At 34.6% G+C, this 17756-nt stretch overlaps 2 protein-coding genes, 2 long non-coding RNA genes and 1 other non-coding gene across 11 annotated transcripts; 3 read left to right on the forward strand and 2 right to left on the reverse strand.

The window, feature by feature from the left end:
* Positions 1–1101: 1101 nt before the first annotated feature.
* Positions 1102–13423, reverse strand: LOC127061816 (putative uncharacterized protein DDB_G0277255). Of its 6 annotated transcripts, none has more exons than XM_050989192.1 (8): positions 13262–13423; positions 8654–9145; positions 7895–7975; positions 5552–7277; positions 3311–3406; positions 2761–3113; positions 2315–2640; positions 1102–1907 (listed from the first exon to the last, which is right to left on the reverse strand). In XM_050989192.1, exons 2-8 carry the CDS (start codon positions 9085–9087, stop codon positions 1591–1593), a joined length of 3333 nt encoding a protein of 1110 aa, XP_050845149.1. In that variant the 5' UTR covers positions 9088–9145; positions 13262–13423; the 3' UTR covers positions 1102–1590. The 6 variants fall into 6 exon arrangements, with proteins under 6 accessions (XP_050845149.1, XP_050845151.1, XP_050845148.1 ...); XM_050989194.1 differs by having other exon boundaries at positions 13237–13391; XM_050989191.1 differs by lacking the exon at positions 13262–13423 and adding an exon at positions 12365–13227.
* On the forward strand, positions 4172–5406 carry LOC127061821 (uncharacterized). The gene is made up of 2 exons (XR_007780965.1): positions 4172–4975; positions 5074–5406. It is a non-coding gene; the product is annotated as an uncharacterized LOC127061821 (long non-coding RNA).
* Positions 13424–13569: 146 nt separating the features above from the next.
* On the reverse strand, positions 13570–14877 carry LOC127061819 (NADH dehydrogenase [ubiquinone] 1 alpha subcomplex assembly factor 3). The gene is made up of 3 exons (XM_050989203.1): positions 14705–14877; positions 14432–14549; positions 13570–14358 (listed from the first exon to the last, which is right to left on the reverse strand). Exons 1-3 carry the CDS (start codon positions 14755–14757, stop codon positions 13957–13959), a joined length of 573 nt encoding a protein of 190 aa, XP_050845160.1. The 5' UTR covers positions 14758–14877; the 3' UTR covers positions 13570–13956.
* Positions 14878–15298: 421 nt separating this feature from the next.
* On the forward strand, positions 15299–17753 carry LOC127061657 (uncharacterized). 2 transcript variants are annotated; one of them, XR_007780922.1, is made up of 8 exons: positions 15299–15442; positions 15763–15899; positions 16181–16269; positions 16464–16577; positions 16808–16857; positions 17038–17088; positions 17293–17362; positions 17559–17753. It is a non-coding gene; the product is annotated as an uncharacterized LOC127061657 (long non-coding RNA). The 2 variants fall into 2 exon arrangements; XR_007780923.1 differs by having other exon boundaries at positions 15374–15428.
* On the forward strand, positions 16039–16106 carry LOC127062068 (small nucleolar RNA SNORD31). The gene has a single exon (XR_007781057.1). It is a non-coding gene; the product is annotated as a small nucleolar RNA SNORD31 (small nucleolar RNA).
* Positions 17754–17756: the final 3 nt, after the last annotated feature.

The raw sequence follows: 17756 nt of genomic DNA on the forward strand, positions 1-17756 counted from the left end.
CCCTCCTTACCCCATTTATTGGTATGTAGTATAATAATAATATTAATAATAATAATAATAATAATAATAATAATAATAATAATAATAATAATAATAATAATAATAATAAAATTAATAATATAATAATAATATAATAATAATATTAATGTGTGTAATATATATATATATACACATATTATATATAATATATATATATATGTATATATACATATTCTCGTCCATATATTATTTTCATAGTTCTCTCTCGTTTCTCTTCATAAATAATTAAATAAATAATTCTTCTTGAGATTGTGATGACCGTTAACACACAAAATATATGTTACAAAATATGTAAATATGGTCATTGATTATTAATCAAATGTACATGGGTGTTTAAAAACAAAAAAAAAATAGATCAAGAGACAAATAGTTACTATCATCGTCGATTAAAAAGTAACTTAGAAACACACCCGATTGTACAATGCGCGCGCTTTTAAACTTTGGCGACGACAAAGCATCATCATGGCCTATGGTTCACCATCAACAAACATCTATAAATCATGATTACGTTGTCCTTTCTTTCTTTCTTTCTTTCTTTTTTCCTCTTCTCGTAAAAATATTTCATAAAACATTGATTTTAATCATTGATTCCGTTCTCGAGCCGAGATTTCAAGATCGATTCTACTAATAATATAATAATAATAACAATAATAATAATAATAATAATAATAATAATAATAATAATAATAATAATGACAATAATTGCATTTTTGCTCGCAAAATTCGCTAGGTGTTCGTAATGATAGCCCTAAAAATATAATTTCTATGAAACATGGTCACCATAGCTGATACACACATACACATACACACACGCACACCCTTTTTGGATTCTCGTCTACGCATTTCCTTATTTTCCTTATATTTTTGTTGTGCGCTATACATATATATATATACATGTACATACATAGATATATATATACATATACATATCGCTACCCGAAAGAAGCATAGTCTCAAGAACAAATCTCGGAATACTTTATTTGAAGCGGCTTGATGATGGATGACGAGATTTTAAAGCGTGAGAGAGTGTTGTGTGGGTCTTTTTTTTTCCTCTTTCTTTCATTCTTTTTTTTTTTTTACCAAGTCGATTAAACTCAACTCAACTCGTTCCATTTCGTCGAAAATAAAATTCCAGAGGGGAAGGAAAAAAAGAAAAAGAAAAAACGCGCAAGAGCAGCAAAAAATTAAAAAAAAAAAAAAATGAATCGTCAAGAAAAAAATAAAATAAAGAGGAAGAGGAGGAAGAAGTAGAAGTAGAAGAAGAAGAAGAAGAAGAGGAAGATGAAGAAGAAGAGGAAGAAGAGGAGAAGAAGAAGAAAAAAGAAAAAGAAAAAGAAGAAAAAGAACAATAGAGAGGCTTTCGTCACAGACGTCGCGCGAAATACGCTACGTTCCTGAGTAAAGTGACCCGTCCTTGTCGTCCAGTTTATTATTTAATATTCGCTTTTGAATACCGCACACACGATAGAAGAGTATTGCTAGAGGCTGGACCGAGCCTAGTACATAATATATCAAGAGGCAAGATGGTCGCTGATCAAACATGGCGTGAGGTTACAAATGAGAACTATGGGGCTGCTGTTCGTAAAATAATACATAGGCTTCGCTGGAAACAACCGATTTAGCTGGTATCCCCGAAATATGGCTGTCGTTATACTCGTGCCACTCTCCTGAGTACGGATGTTTGCAATACGCCGTGTAATGACCGGAATAAGTTGTACCGGAATGATTGGCGACACCGTAAAGATTGTACGTGCAACCCGGTACTCTTGGAGCGGCAAAGGCACTGAGATCCAAGTCCATCAATGGAAAGTCAACCATTACGTTCAGCTTGCCACGAAATCGTTCCATCGGCGAAAAGCGTTTCAAATCTATCCGTAGAAACGTATGTTAAGGTAAAAAATTATTTAGGTCGACAAAACAAAATTTATAATATGTATATAAATTATGGATTTAATCGTGCATATATATATGTATATATATATATATATGTATGTATGTATATGTATATATGTATGTATGCACGTTGGGCTTCCAAAAGTTCTTAGATGCGATCAATGAAATTTTCTAAGAGCGTCTTTTAATTTCGAATCGGAGAAGTCTCGAGAGAAACTTTTGGCTCGCCCTGTAATAATATCCAAGAAAAAATTAAAGAGAAAGAAAGAAAGAAAAATAAATAAATAAATAAATAAATAAATAAATAAATAGAAGAAAAGAAACGATAAAAATGTTTTACAAATGAAACGTAATTTGTCGTCGTATGGAAAAAAAAGGATACGAATAACAAGAATTTTAGGAAATTTTTGTATGCCGAAGCTCTTGGTACACTTTCTCCTCATCTGACATTTCGAGCACGTTGGTTTCTCGTCGCCATCGAGAACCTCTTCACGCGTAAAATGTTCCAAACATTGGCTGAGCTTGACTGTGCCACTTCTAGCTGGAATCGGTAAACTTAAATCCCAAAAAGGATCCAACGTTACCGATACGTGATCGCAGAATGTACATCGTAAGGACGATCTTAATTGTCCAACAAATAAATCGACTATCATGCTGTCTTCGCTGCGTAGATAACGTTTCCAACTTTCTGCTGCCTTTTCGCTATCCCTGTTTAAAGATTATCGTTAGAAAGAGAATTTGTATATAATAATAATATAATAAATTTTTATTTATTTTATAGAAAACAAATATATACATATATACATATTTATATACGAATTTTCTTACGTATACATATCAGGTATATCCGTATGAATCGGCTGTGGTTTAATGGTGATCCTATTAACATCCTCGTGCAATCCCTCCAACAAATACCTGAGGAACTCTTGAGCATCTTGCTGACTATAACCCATGAATCGTGGCGTAAATCTTTGTATCTGAGACTTTAATGCTGATGTATTGACCACGTGATCCCCGTCAACTTGCCACAATTCTTGTATTACTTGGCTGAACGCCTTTATCAAAGCACCTTTCATACTCGACGTTGTAGTGTTTATGTCGACCAAGTAATGTTCGTTCGTCACGTATTCTAAAAGTGGTCTGGTATTGCTCAGACACTGGATCACGCTGTTCATGAAACACTGTATAGAAAGAGAGAGAGATAGAGAGAGAGAGAGAGAGAGAGAGGGGAGAAGGAGAGAGAGAGAGAGAGAGAGAGAGAGAAGGAAAAAAAAAGAAGAAAGAAAAAAGAAAAAAAGAAAGAAAGAAACAAATAGAATTATTAACTTTGTACATGACATTTGTTAAACGTTTTATTCATTCAAATATTATTACTCACTGTATTTCCGATATTTCGCAAACCGTTTAAGCCACATCTTTCGTCCCGATGAGCTTGGAATGGATTACGCACCGGTCTGTTGGTTGGACTTCCCTCCTAGAAAAATAACATGACGTTTTTAATTGAACGACGTTACTTGTCATTACTACTAATTGATATTATTATATATCCTATAACGATCTGAACACGAGATATATCCTAAAAAGACATTGCACGGCGATGACGAAAAGAATTATCACAATGTACAGTGGATTAGTCCATAGGGCAATTTATCACACAAAATCCACTTACAACCTTGCATCAGATAATAACGTACTCTCTCTTTACTAAATTGCTTATGAATACTGACATTTTTTGTTACGTCATATTTTTTTTTCTTTTTTTTTTTTTTTTTTTCTAATCACTGGACATAACGATACGTTCCCTAATACAAAGTTGTGCAACATAAAGGAGCGAAATAAAAAACGATAAGAAATAAAAAAAGAACTTTTTATATATATATATATTTATATAAAAAAGAAATAAAAAATTTTAAACGAACAAAGGACAAACTATATATATATATATATATATATATATTCTCTTACCTTAAGATTAACCTCTAGTGGAAATATAATGGCATTTGAAGATATCGTATTACCAACTTTATTCGTTGTCATACGAACATAAGTGTTTGTACGTTTTTGCGTTGCCAAAGGCTCGACGATGCCTAATAAAAATGCATAAACAGAGACTAGTGCTATCAACGTCCAGGCACACCACAAAACCCAACCGATTATTAACAAGTAAGCCAGTTTACGCGAATATAAAGTTACACTTTCGAGAAAAATATATTTTCAATCGCGATATCAAAAAAAAAATATATATATATACGTATTACCTGATAATGAGAATTTATCAAAAAACGATATATATTTTACGAGTTATCAAACAAATTCGAAGAATTGGATCTGTATAGATATTTAACGAAATTAAAGATTATCTTCGAGTCGTTGCGATCGACGAGAGTTTTCGAGAAGAAAATGGTGACCTTCATTTTTAAGAAAGACGTACTCGGACTTATCTCTCTAAGTGGAAAAATTTCAACTGTCTAGTTTTTCGGCTACCTTCCTCGAGATGTCACAAAAAAGAAAATAAAAAGAAAAGAAAAAAAAAAATCTAACGAAGAGGTCTTTGTTTTCTTATATTATTATTATTTTTTTTTTCATCGTGATCAAATCAATATTCAAGATCGCGAGTGACAATGAAACGGACGGTTAAACAAACGCGAATAGCACTTTGAGAATGATACGCGATTGCACGTTTCTACTTGGCAACTCTTTTTTTTTAAAGAGAGAGAGAGAGAGAGAGAGAGAGAGAGAAGTAGCAAGGGAGCTCCGATCTATAAATAAAAGTCGGAGGTGCTCACGGTTAGCGGATGAGAGTCTCTAGTTGGTGACTTGGACCCAGTAGTAAACGTGCAAGTTTCGTAACACCTTTGGAACGAGGTAATCAAAGTGAATATACTTTTCGAGCTACGCCCTCTTTCTTCTAGCCATCGAATCTTATTCTTTCTCTCTTTCCCTCGCAATTTAAAGACAACAGGTTGAGAATCTTAATGGAGAAGATATAGAATTGAAAAGATATAGAAGGAAGATAAATTGAAGAAATAAAAGTTTATAAAAGGTTTCATCGATTTGTTTTAAACGAACATGTTACATACTAAAGGCTTTGAAGTACATCGTTAATGATCGAAGTTAAGATAGCTGGTTGATATTTGTTAGGTAGCAGCTGGTAGAACAACAACAACAGCAACAACAACGTAATACGGCACACGATGGTGACGCGTGGTGGAGAGGACGGACTGACTTGCACAACATAGAACTATCTTACGTAACGATCGAGAGTATCCGTAGTAAGAAATTTGTATCGATACTTGTACAATACGGTCAATAAAAATATTCTTTACGTCCGGTTCAGTTACATCGTTCGAGCCTTGGCGAACGTCGTTCGACGAATTCGCGTATATTTTTATGTAATGTCGTACGATTAATGGTAAGAGTAAGAGAGACGGAAAAAAAATAGACAGAGAAAAGAGAGAGAGAGAGAGAGAGAGAGAGAGGAGGAAAAGCAAAACACAAAGGGTTAAGAGGACAATACCAACCGATAATAAAAGGAGGGTTTCAACTTTTCCTCCTTTAACAAATTTGATCCATAGAGAAGCGACGTAGATAGCTTTGATATTATCAAAACGACACTCACGAACTGCTCGTTGCCAGCGCGATAGAGACTTTGCTGTCTCGTGTTAGGTGTTGCAGGGGAAGATGTAAGACCACTAGCGGATGCTCCCGTGTTTCCGTCGATTCCAGAGAAATGTCCTTCCTGCCGGCTGGACGTCGAAGGTACGGACGGATCGTCGGAATGGTCATCGGACGTTCTTCCCGATAGACCGTTCTGAAGTACGGTATACAAAGTCCTGACCTCAAAGTCATTTTCCTCGATATCGAATGGATTAACGGGCGAGTTGCTTTTGGTACTGAGACCGTCCAATAAGTCGTGATTTCCAGAGGAAAGAGCATTCCGACGATAAGTATCGACCGGCTCGATCGAGGCAACCTCGTTGACCCCACGTATTACCTCGTTATCGTCGATCTCAAAATCGTCCGACTGGAGCGAGGAATTGCGTTGACTACTCTGCTCGTCGTTATCGATCAAATGCTCGGTGGTATTATTTGGATTAGTATTAGCGAGATTAGTTAGCAGGTCAAGATTAACAGGAATCAAACCACCGCCAGCACCACCACCCTCGTTACGCGGTCTAACGGCAGCAACAATGGCGGCAGCTATGGTGGCCGCGACATTACGTTCGGCCGTCGGGGAAACGGAGATACGTTGTTTGTTGCTGACCGAACGACGGGCGCGTTGGTGGTGATGGCGGTTGATACGATTGTTATCCGCGTCGTCATCGTCGCGCCGCGGATCGTCGTTATAATCTAGCTGCTCGTAGACGTAGCCGTCCTCCTCGTTGGAGCCCGAATTGCTGCTAGTATTATTCCTGTTGCTGCTGCCGTCGAGATTGCCGTTGGCGTTATTGTTGTTATTGTCGTTTCGTCGATCGTCGTCCTCGTCGTCGTCGTCGTCGTCGTTTACATTGGAAGGGCCAATGGCCGCGTCAACGTCGTCGTCCTCGTCGTCCTCGTTGTTGTCGTCGTCGTCGTTATCGCGCTCGTTAGTCTCGTCCTCGTCCTCGTCCTCGTCGTTCACGTAATCGTTATCGTCGTTGACGTCGCCATCGTCTTCCTCGTCGTCGTCGTCGTCGTCGTTGTCGTTGTCGTCGTCGTCGTCGTCGTCGTCGTCGTCTTCGTCGATATCGTCGTCATCGTCCTCGTCAGTCCGATGACCGGCGATCGTTACCTCGACGGACGATGTTGCGCTGTGGGCGCGTGCATGCCCCGTACCGGTGGTGAGCACCGTGCTGCCGGCGGTAAATGGCCTCCCCTTAGACCTCGACCAAAGCCCACCACCTGTGATGGCGGACGACGATGACGACGAGGAAGACGAGGAGAGCGAAGATTCGGGACGTACACTTCCCGTTCGTTTTCCTTCGCGTTCCTCTCCTCCGATCAATTCGTTCAAAGTCGAGCCACCTCCTGTCGTCGTTGCCTTCGAATGTTGCTGCTGCTGCTGCTGCTGATGTTGATGTTGCTTCCAACGATGAGTACCACTCTGAGAAGAATGGCGAACGACGCTAGGTACGTAAACCAATGGCGAACACCTGCCGATGATATCCGTGTTAACGTCTCGACGTAACGCAGACGAATCCAAGGTACGATCCCTCGAGGAAGCGGTAGAAGATGACAGATAGGAAGATGACGTCGACGATGTGTATCGCCCGCTGGAACCGATGCTACTGATGCCGTTTGCCAGAGTACTACAGACGCTTCCACCGATGCCACTTGTATCGCCGCCGTACGAAGACGAGACGGACCTGTAATATTTGTCCGATCTTAATATTACGAACGTACGCGTTCCTTTATTCGCTCGTGGCCTCTGGCCAACGATTGCTTATATGCGAACGAATGTATGTATACATACATACATACATATATATATTCGTGAGTATTCGCACAAAGATAGCATATACCAACGATGTACTCCAACTATCTATTCGTCTATGCGTATGTCTATGTGAAATATTTAATGATATACAGTTCAAAAATGTAGTCACACAAAACTCGTGGCAAAAAGTGATACAAAGTTTCATGCATTTAACCTTTCGCTAACAACTATCGTTCTTTACCTTGAACGTTCGAATTTCTAAAGCAAAGGTGCAAGCGTATGATCGACCATTGATTCGATCGGAATTTCAAGGTCGATCGAGTCGATTCGATCAGTCGCTTATGTCTACGTGAGCTCCACTTTTTCAACAAAAAAAATTAAAAATAATGTAAAGTAAAATACACAAATAAAATAAAATACAAACGAATAGGTTTACGTCGTGAACGAGTTATTCGAAGTGCGTGTTAGATGAGGTACGAACAAAAATTAAATGGCGATTCTTAGGATGAACGCTGCTTACTGACACCGCCACGTGCAAACTCTCACCTTGAGGGTGAGCACTGAGGACGGCTGTACTCTGACAAGTAGCTCCTGCGGAGGCTGCTGGTCGTAGCCGATGAGTAGTAACTGCGGGCCGATCGAGTAGAAACGATTTTAACAAGCGCGGTATAACAAGTCGTGTTTCACAAGCGCTTTTGTTTTTTTTTGTTTTTTTTTTTTTTTTTGTTTTTTCTTTTCCTTTTTTCCCCTTTTTTTCCTTTGCATAAGCTTGCCCCCTTTCTCCCGCTCCATCGCCAGTACTAAATTTTTCTATCTTTAGATTCACCGATTAAATCCCGCGAAAAAATCCGCGAGAAAATTAAAAAAAAAGAAAAGAAAAAAAAATCGTGAGAAGGAAAAATATCGAAAGGAATCGCTGACCGACAAACACTTTTTCTCAACATTGTTAATACCAAACAATGATCCTTCGTCATTCTATTCTAATTAATAGGATGATTTTTCCTTTTCTTGTTATCAACACGTTAGCAACTCATTAGACTTTATTATCGACTACAATGACGATTACGGCTTGGTCGCATTATACCGAGTACGATTACTTGAAGAGATACACTTGCGAAATATATACGATCCTAACAAAACTCGTTGGTTTAATAAAGTGTTTTTCGATCGCGTTAAATCAAAAAGGAAAGATAAAATCAAGCAAATATGTAAATAAATAGAAAAGTACGACGACGCGATTGGATAGAGTCCAACTTTCCTTGGTATCTCTCGACGCCATATTGGAGAACGCAAACGACAGCTTACCTTCCAGTTTGGCAATAAGATCTTCTGCAATCAGAGACGTAGCTGGAACGAAGACTAGGAATCGTCGATGATGGAGATGATGGAAAAATGCTCGAACGGTCTCGAAGCGACGATGGGGTACCTCTTGAGGTGTAATTGTACTTGGACGTTGAACCACTGCTCCCTCCACTACCGGTACTGCTGCTACTAGCACCTCCTCCAACACTACCAACACCACCACTACCACTACCACCACCTCCACTACCACTACTACCACCGCCACCACCACCACCACCACCAACACCACCGCCACCACCACCTCCAACACCGGATGTTGTTGTACTCGAAGACGCTGAGCCACTCGAATATCGCCTGCTAGGTGAATGCGGTGCCATTGGGCTGGTACTGTAAGACACGGCTACGGAGCCTGTTTGACCCCCGCGGTGATACGACATTGCACTTTGCTATCTTTGCTTTCTTTTCTTCCTCTTCCTCTCCTTCTTTCTTCGCTCTCTATGATAAAACATATTTTCGTTAAATTAACACTTAACTCCTGGTCCAAGCTAAGGATAACCATAGTCATCCAATATTTGACTGTATATCGTATACTAAATCATCTGATGACTATAGTCATCCAATGTTTAATATACTGTATATCAAACTTATTCAACGTTGAACACTCACCGCTATACACTGTATACTAAAGATGACTATAGTCGATAACTGTAGTTGAACTGTATACCGTATATTGAATATGATTATAGTCATCCAACATTAAACTGTATATTGTATATTAAAGATGAGTCATTCAACGTTGAACATTCGCTCCATACTGTATATTATAAGTGACTATAATTATCCAACAAAACTCTTTATAAACCAATTATTTCCTTGCTAAAAGTAATTATAGTCGCTCAATAAAATTCTACATGAATCGTGAACTCTAGATAAACGTAGTATATCTCGATTGATATATATCTGCGTGCCATCAACCACAATGCTCTTTTTTTTATTTATCATTTATAATTCCTCCTGAATTGATTTCATATAATTTCGTCAAAGAAATCAATAATTTGTATATACATATATATATATATATAAAAGATAAGCACAAGTAATATATTATCTGTAAATTCTTTAGCAAGTTAATTTCTAACACGTTTCTAATACGCGACAGTTTTTAAACGAATCCAAACTTAATGTAATTAGAATATGGGATTAAATGAATAAAAAGAGGAATGGGGGAGGGGAAAAAATCAATGGCGGCTTCGAGTAGAATAATACTATTATGTAAGATGGCGGATTATAATTGGGATTACGTAATCAATTTCCTAAGACCGTCCTCCATACGTTCCACTGTTCTTTGAAAATTTAAACACGAAATAATAACAAATATATGAATATATAAAGATCCTTCGAAAAAAAAAAAAACGAAGACAAAGTTATAACGAAAACAAACTAGTAAAAATATTTGTTGACTCCATATTTAACGCTTTAACGTTTAAGGTTCATCCGCATTTGTAATATGCACGATTTACGGTATCGATCCAAGGTACGCGGATGTACGTACACATACGAACGCGTCAAGTACACACACACACACACACACAATACATGCGTACAACACACACACAACAAAAGTCCAACGAAAGAATCCAATTAATTTTTTTTTATATACTAACATGAATTAATATGTATGATATATATATATATATATATATATATATATACTAATATATGATATATATACATACACAAGAAAAGTTCAGAAAGAAGATCGAACTAATTTCTTTTTTTATGTACTAAACTATGTACGAAAGTTTCTCGAAGAGAAACACGAAATGATTCTGAAACGAAACGTGTCCGTTCGACCGGTTAACTCAGCACCAACTGATATTTACATTCTCATCGTCCAATCGGCACGTCGTGCACGTGGCAATGCGACACACCGGTATGTACGTCGACGTAAGTACGTTCGTACATCGTACGTTGTGTGTGTGTGTGTGTATATATATATATGTATATATCTATCTATTTATCTATTCTGAACAACGACTTTGACTTTATACCAAGGATTATCGTAGCACTACAGGCTTTTTCATAAATTTTCGTATTTCTATATCAAAATATTTTTGTTATTTTTTAATTTAACACAATGTTTTTATTGAAAACGTTTTGTTATCGTCCACTTTCCTTCAACGTTTCAGAAAAGATAACCTACAAAGCAAACGTTATATTATCAACTTTTTCATAAATTTTATATCTTCCAACTCGAAAATTGTGCATTATGTTTTTAATCACGCAACATTTTTATTCGACAAGTTTTCATGTTCTTACAACTTTGAACCGTTTGAGAAAAAATAACCTAGAAAACGAATCCACTCGAATATTACGATGTTGCAAACTCTTTCATATATCTTATAACTGTCAACTCGAAGATCGTGCATTTTGTTTTTCTCTTTCTTTTCTTTCTTTCTTTTTTTTTTTTTTTTAAATTACTAACAACTAACAAGTTCATTTCATTCGATACTTTCTTCCTATTTTACGAACTCTTAACATTCGAGAAAAGATAACCTATAAAACGTATTCACGTCACAATTGCGTCTATAATAACAATAATAACAATAACAATAATAATAACGACAATAATAATAATAATGTTACAGTTTAAAATTCGAACTTTTCAATTGATTTTTAATTTACACGATACTATTATTACTCAACAAGTTTTCTTTTAGTCGTTCGTGTAAAACGTAACCGTTCGAGAAAAGTTAACCTATAAAACCGTTCGGAACTAGTCGAATATACAACACAGGATATAAATGAGATTACGAGGGTACATCGAAAGCAAATCTTTAATAGCAAGCTTCCATATCATTTCTATCACGCAGTCGTACCGTTCGCATAGAGCAAATGTAATCGATCTTTACTTCTACCTCTTACGATATGTGCCTAACCAACTCCTACCTCCTCTAAAACCTATTATTATTCGAAACACGAAATGCGTATCACTCGAGAAAGAAAGAGAGAGAAAGAAAGAGAGAGAGGGAGAGAGAAAGAATTACTAAAATGTGAAATCGTCGAAAGAAAGAAGAAAATTATTTTCATCGAAAATTCCAAATAAAAATATATCATATGTTACGATTAAAAACAACGCAAGAAAACCCACACACACACAGACACATACACACACAGAGATCGACAAAAATATAATACAAAAATTTCAAAAGATATTAAACGAAGATAGTAGATGATGGCGTTTTGAGTGAAACACGCATATATATAATACACACACCACACACACATACGCGCGCGCGCGCGCACACACGTTACTCGCGAGATATTTTGTTTGATTTATTTTCTTTTTTGTTTTTAACGTATTAATTTGAAACACACGTTCGTTGTTTTTCGTCCTTTTCATTGAATGTCCTTCGTGACGAACATACGTATAAGTTTGAAAATCGACCAATTTAATATTTCGGAATTTCAAGAGAAAAGAAGAAGACACTATTTCCCTCTCTCTCTCTCTCTCTCGGTCGTAATCGGTGTCGCCCCAAGTCCACACGACACACAACGCAAAGTTGACGACGATAGAGATGCACCATTTGACGAATAGTTTTTTTTTCTTTCTTTCTTTCTTTTCTTTTCTTTCTTTTTTTTTTTTCTTTCCTTCTCTACCAGAAAAAAAATTCTTCTCTATATAACGCGAGCAGAGATAATGAAAATACTCACGGATCTAGTAGGAACGTTGCGAACGTCCGTTCTAACCAGAAGAAAATCTTTTTCGATCGACGCTTCGCCACACTCGTTTTATACTTCAAATATAGTATCGACCAAGAACGACTTCCATTTTCCTTTCTTTTCTTTTATTTTCTTTCGTTCGTTCGTTCGTTCGTTCGTACGTCTCTCTCTCTCTCCTCTTTCTTTTTTTCTTTCTTTCTTTCTTCCTACCGTCTAAATCTCGCTCCTACGAAACCGTTCTCCTACGATACGTTACGAAGTTCTCTCTTAAAAAAAACCGAAAGCACTCGAGACGCGGCGACGCGTCACGACGTCGCCTATGCCCTGTCGCAAACGAGACAGAGAGAGAGAGAGAGAGAGAGAGAGAGAGAGAGAGAGAGAAACGGAAAGAGAAAGAGAGACAGACAGAGACAGAGAAAGAGAGGTGGAAGTGAAAAGAGGAAGAGAACGTGTGACGTCATCATCGTCTCGACAAATCTCGAGCAGACTCCTCCAGAAAAAGGATCTTCTCGTCCTAATATTTCCATTTTGATTTAATTTCGTAATAAAAATGAAATCCTATTCTTTTCTTTTTTTCTCTTTTTCTATCTTGCTTGCTTGCTTGCTTTCTTTCTTTTTTTTTTTTTTTTAATTCTTTTTTCTTATTTTTTTTTCTTTTTCTTTTTCTTTCCCCTTAGTTTCTTTCCTCCCCATCAATCACCGAAATATATAATAATCGAGATTTTCTATCGATATCTAACGCTCTCCTCGTCACACTCACCTACTAAATACACTTTTTATTATTACGAAGCAAAAATGTTACCTCTACCATGTTGACTACTATTCATATTAAACCGTTTATGTGTTTCGAACGCTCGAATTACCTTTCTCTTTTTTCTCAATATGTACCTTTTCGTGATCGGACGAAAGTTTAAGACATTACCGGAACGACCACGACTGGCATTCCGAGTTTTCGTTTAAGTGCGACGCCTCCTCGACTTTTAAGGTTCGCCGATTTCCGCGTTGACAGCCATATCTCTTTCTACGTTCATGAAATTTATCGAGATATATAGAATCGACTATTCCTTATCGCATTCTTCTTGCTCCTTTTCCCAACGCCATCTGCTATATCTTTTCGGTACTACCTCACATCAAGTGGCGATTTGAAATCTTGGAAAACTTTGTTCCATCTTTCATGTAATAATATTTCATAAATCTTGGATTTTATATTATTATTTTATTGTTATTATTATTGTTGTTGTTGTTGTTGTTGTTGTTGTCGTTATTATTGTTGTTATAACTAATTATTTTATTATATTCTCTTTTGTAAAGATTTTAATTAATTTACTATCTTGTCTCGTATATATTTTCATTTACATGTTTCTGTTACAATAAGATCTTTTTCTACAATAAGACAAGTTTCTTTTCTTTTTCATTTTATAGAGACAATTGTTGTTTTCTATGTAACGTCATTTAATACACACATCATTTGTAACAAAAAGTATCTCACGACTAAACTTGTGAATATACCATACATTCATACTTCTTCGCTTAACTTAATGACTCTAAAATAATATCAACTGTAACTTATAATTTTATATCGTTTAATCACTTTCCGATTGCGTTACTGGATTCTTTTTATTAGATTTTTTTATAGTAAACGAAGAAAATAAAGGATTCCTTTTAGGTGGAATCAAAGCTGCAGCAATATATCTATTTTCTAAGTTAACAAAGTTGAATATGCTACACGCTTGATCTACTGGCAAAATTTCACTGTTTATACCCAAATCTTTTATGATTTTTTTAAGATTGGCAATAAATTCATACTCGTAATCTTCCTCTAATCCAATTATTAATAAATCTAATTTTGGTTCTAATACGCTAAACAATACGAGAGAATCTTTGTTTATATCCTTTGCAGATGCGACATTCCAAAATAATAACGATTTGGAAAATAAAACCATAGGTCCGACCATTTTGAGACCGTTGTTTAAGGTGAATCCTGCCTATTTAAAGAAAAAAAAAACATATCTTTTATATCATATATAAAATATAATAATTGAAAATTAATGAACATACTTGATTATAACTGTTTATTAACAGTAAAGAGGTTTCATTTTTATTGAGTATTGTCACTGTTGTTTTCCCTGGCCCATCGTAAGCTTCTCTTCTTACATTTTGCGAAACATGTAAACTTCTATGAAAAAATAACAAGAAAACGTTTTCATGATTACATATTACATAAAGTATTTCAGATGTATCAAATTTATTATATATAATTAATTGTTATTAAAATTATTATACATTTTCTTTAATATTTCATTCTTTTTTTCTAATTATTCTATTACCGACCTTAAATTGTGAAGCATTTTGGAATTAAAAAGTCTATGGAATGCAAACCTCATTTCAATTAAGTAGGAAATAAAATAATTTACTGAATAATAAATATTTATACGATCTTCGGAGGTTATAAAAAAGATCTAGATTTGGATCACCGCCTCTTAAAATTCATATATGAATGCATATATATATGTGTGTGTGTATGTGTATACATATGGAGTCAATGTTACCACTCTATGCTACAGTTTTTTATTCTAGGGATTATATAAAAATAACTATACAAAATTAGATATATCGTGAAGTATCTTTTTTTAATTTTATGATCAAGTGATAAATAATAGATTAAAAGAATCTTTCATTTGCATTTTGTTTTGTAATAAAAAAAGAATTTTTAACAAAACACTACTGCCATCTATGGTGACATATGCAACATATAAGTACTACTCTTAATTTGGAAATAATAAAAGTAAATATCATATAATACAATTTATTTAATTTAATATTGAATATAAATAAAAATATGTGCGAAAAAATAGATCAAATAAAAGATATAAAATATATTTGTATCGAATATAAATTGTTCAAGAAAATTAGCCAATGAGAGTGAAATATCGGGGAAACGATACTTCCGGTTAATTCAACGTTCCTCTTTAGCTTGTTCTATTCTCATTCATTTCACTTGTAGCTGCTCGCCGAGTAGGAACTCTGAAGAATTTTCTACGTTTCTACGTTCCAAGTTCGTATCCATTGGTAAGAACATTTTCGATTTAAGAATCTAGCTTCATCCACGTGTATTATTTGATGCATTATTTATAAAATAGTACGTTCTTATAAAATAGCTTTCTTACATTAAATTTATTGATATATTTTTATCTCACAACATTTTAAATATTTTTGCACGATATATCCGAATTAATTTCAATGATGATGAAGACATTTTTAGTCTCGTTCGTATGATTACTTCTTGATTATGATCTTCATATGCTGCTGATTTTTCAATTGAATATTAATGTTTCCGCATAAGAATAGGATTTATTTTTTTGCGAATTAGTTTTTCCATTTCGTTCTAGCAACCGCATATAAGCCGAACGTTTCCTTCTTCTTCGCACCTTATAATGGCGATTAATAAAGCTTCAGCTTCATGGCTAGCATCCATGCTGGATAGTGTTCACTGCAAAAATTTGTTCTTATCCACGTTAAAATTGTAGTGAGTATTAGTTTGTTTGTTTGTTTTTTTTTTTTTTTTTGATTTCCTTCATTTTAGTCCCATTTCGATGCAACTGCGTTTTAATTCTTTGAAAACATGTACATTATACGTTTCTATCATGTCGAATTAATTATATGGTAAAAAAAGTGATGAAAATTTACTGCCCCAGTCTGAATACCATGACAGAGTAGTTTTTACTGATATTGAAAAAAAAGCTACATTTTGTCGCCGTTTACATTGATATGGTTACTAACAAATTTTTGTATATATTTTATGTATAGGTAAATGTCGTCGATAATAAATTTCTCGACAGAAATGAGTCTCCTAAAGATGGCAAGTTCACAAGCTGCGACTGCGTGGAAAACGTTAGGTAAATATTCTAATGTATCTTGTATAACTTGTAACGATTACAAAATAATATTTTACATGATGATATTAACGACGCCCCAGTCAAACAGATTTTTTGTGAAGAATGTATCATAACTGATTTTTGTATAAATGAAATTATATATGTGTAAACTATAAAGCTATATATATTCGAATGTAAATATTTTTTATTTACAGCAAATAACTTTGAAAATGGCTGACCAGTTAATTGCGTTACATCGAATCGATTATTACTATGCGAAGGACGATCCGCCATCTATAACAATCTGTAAGAACTATAACGGTGTTTGTGTAAGTGATAAATTATGTAATATTTTAATATATTGCACGTAGTGTTTATTTGTTATATTTCTATATAAATTTCTACATAATATTATATTAAATGATGATTAATTAAGTTATCCCTGTCTTACGTTAGTAAATGGTGATTAGCGATGTTCTGATATCGATTTTCAATTTAGACATTTAAATGTGAAAGTATTTTTTTTTTTGAAGTGTAACAAAGAAAATTTTTATTACAGATCGAAGAAAAACTTCCAAGTATAATAAACTAGAAACGTTTACGCGCGGTGTAAGTAAAAATTATATTCGTATATACGTTATTCGCTTAATTATCATGATGAATTTATACAAGCATATGGCTGAAATTTTTGAAGTAAAATTATTATCTGATATACAAACTATTAAATGTGTGATATACAATTATTTGAATATATTGCGAATACATCGTTTATTTTCTTTTTTATTACAGACAAATTGAAGTCGAATCGCTGATAACGTTCCTATAAAATTTTTAATTCAGGTTAGTATATAATATCCAACATGATAATGATTATATTGTTGCTTATAAATTTATTAGAGTACTATGATGTTAAGCATACGTATACGCTATAATGACAATCCATGACTTACAACTTGCCCTCACTGAGTTAGTTTTAATTATTATCAAAGAATGTCTTGTATTTGTATATAAAATTTCGAATCAATTTTTTTTTTTTCTTTTCAGTAACGATTCAAAGAAAAACCAGACAAAAGTTTCAACGCAAAACCATTTTCAACAAAAGAATACATATCTTGTGAGTAATTAACAATAACAAAAAATTATAATTCATTGAATTGTTAATATTATGCATGATGTGCAATATACGCTATGATACCTAATGATAAACATTATTATCCTGAAATGAAAAATAATCTACTAGATAAATCTGTGTTGTCTCTCTTTTATTTTATTCATATTTCTTTTTTTTTTCTTTTCATTCCTGCCTAAAGAAAGCAGTCGTCCCGACCTTACGAGGAACAGCCCATGATTTAGAAAAAGCTCTACGTGGATTGTATTCACAAAAAGCGTGTGATATCAATCAACTTTGGATGCAAAACTGAAGTAATGATTATTATAAAAATATAATATATACTTTATTGTATATGCAGAAATTCTAATAAAAATAAAATATACAAATCTAAAAACGT

The sequence above is a fragment of the Vespula vulgaris genome, chromosome 2 (assembly GCF_905475345.1).
Source record: "Vespula vulgaris chromosome 2, iyVesVulg1.1, whole genome shotgun sequence".
In the NCBI taxonomy this organism is placed as follows: domain Eukaryota; kingdom Metazoa; phylum Arthropoda; class Insecta; order Hymenoptera; family Vespidae; genus Vespula; species Vespula vulgaris.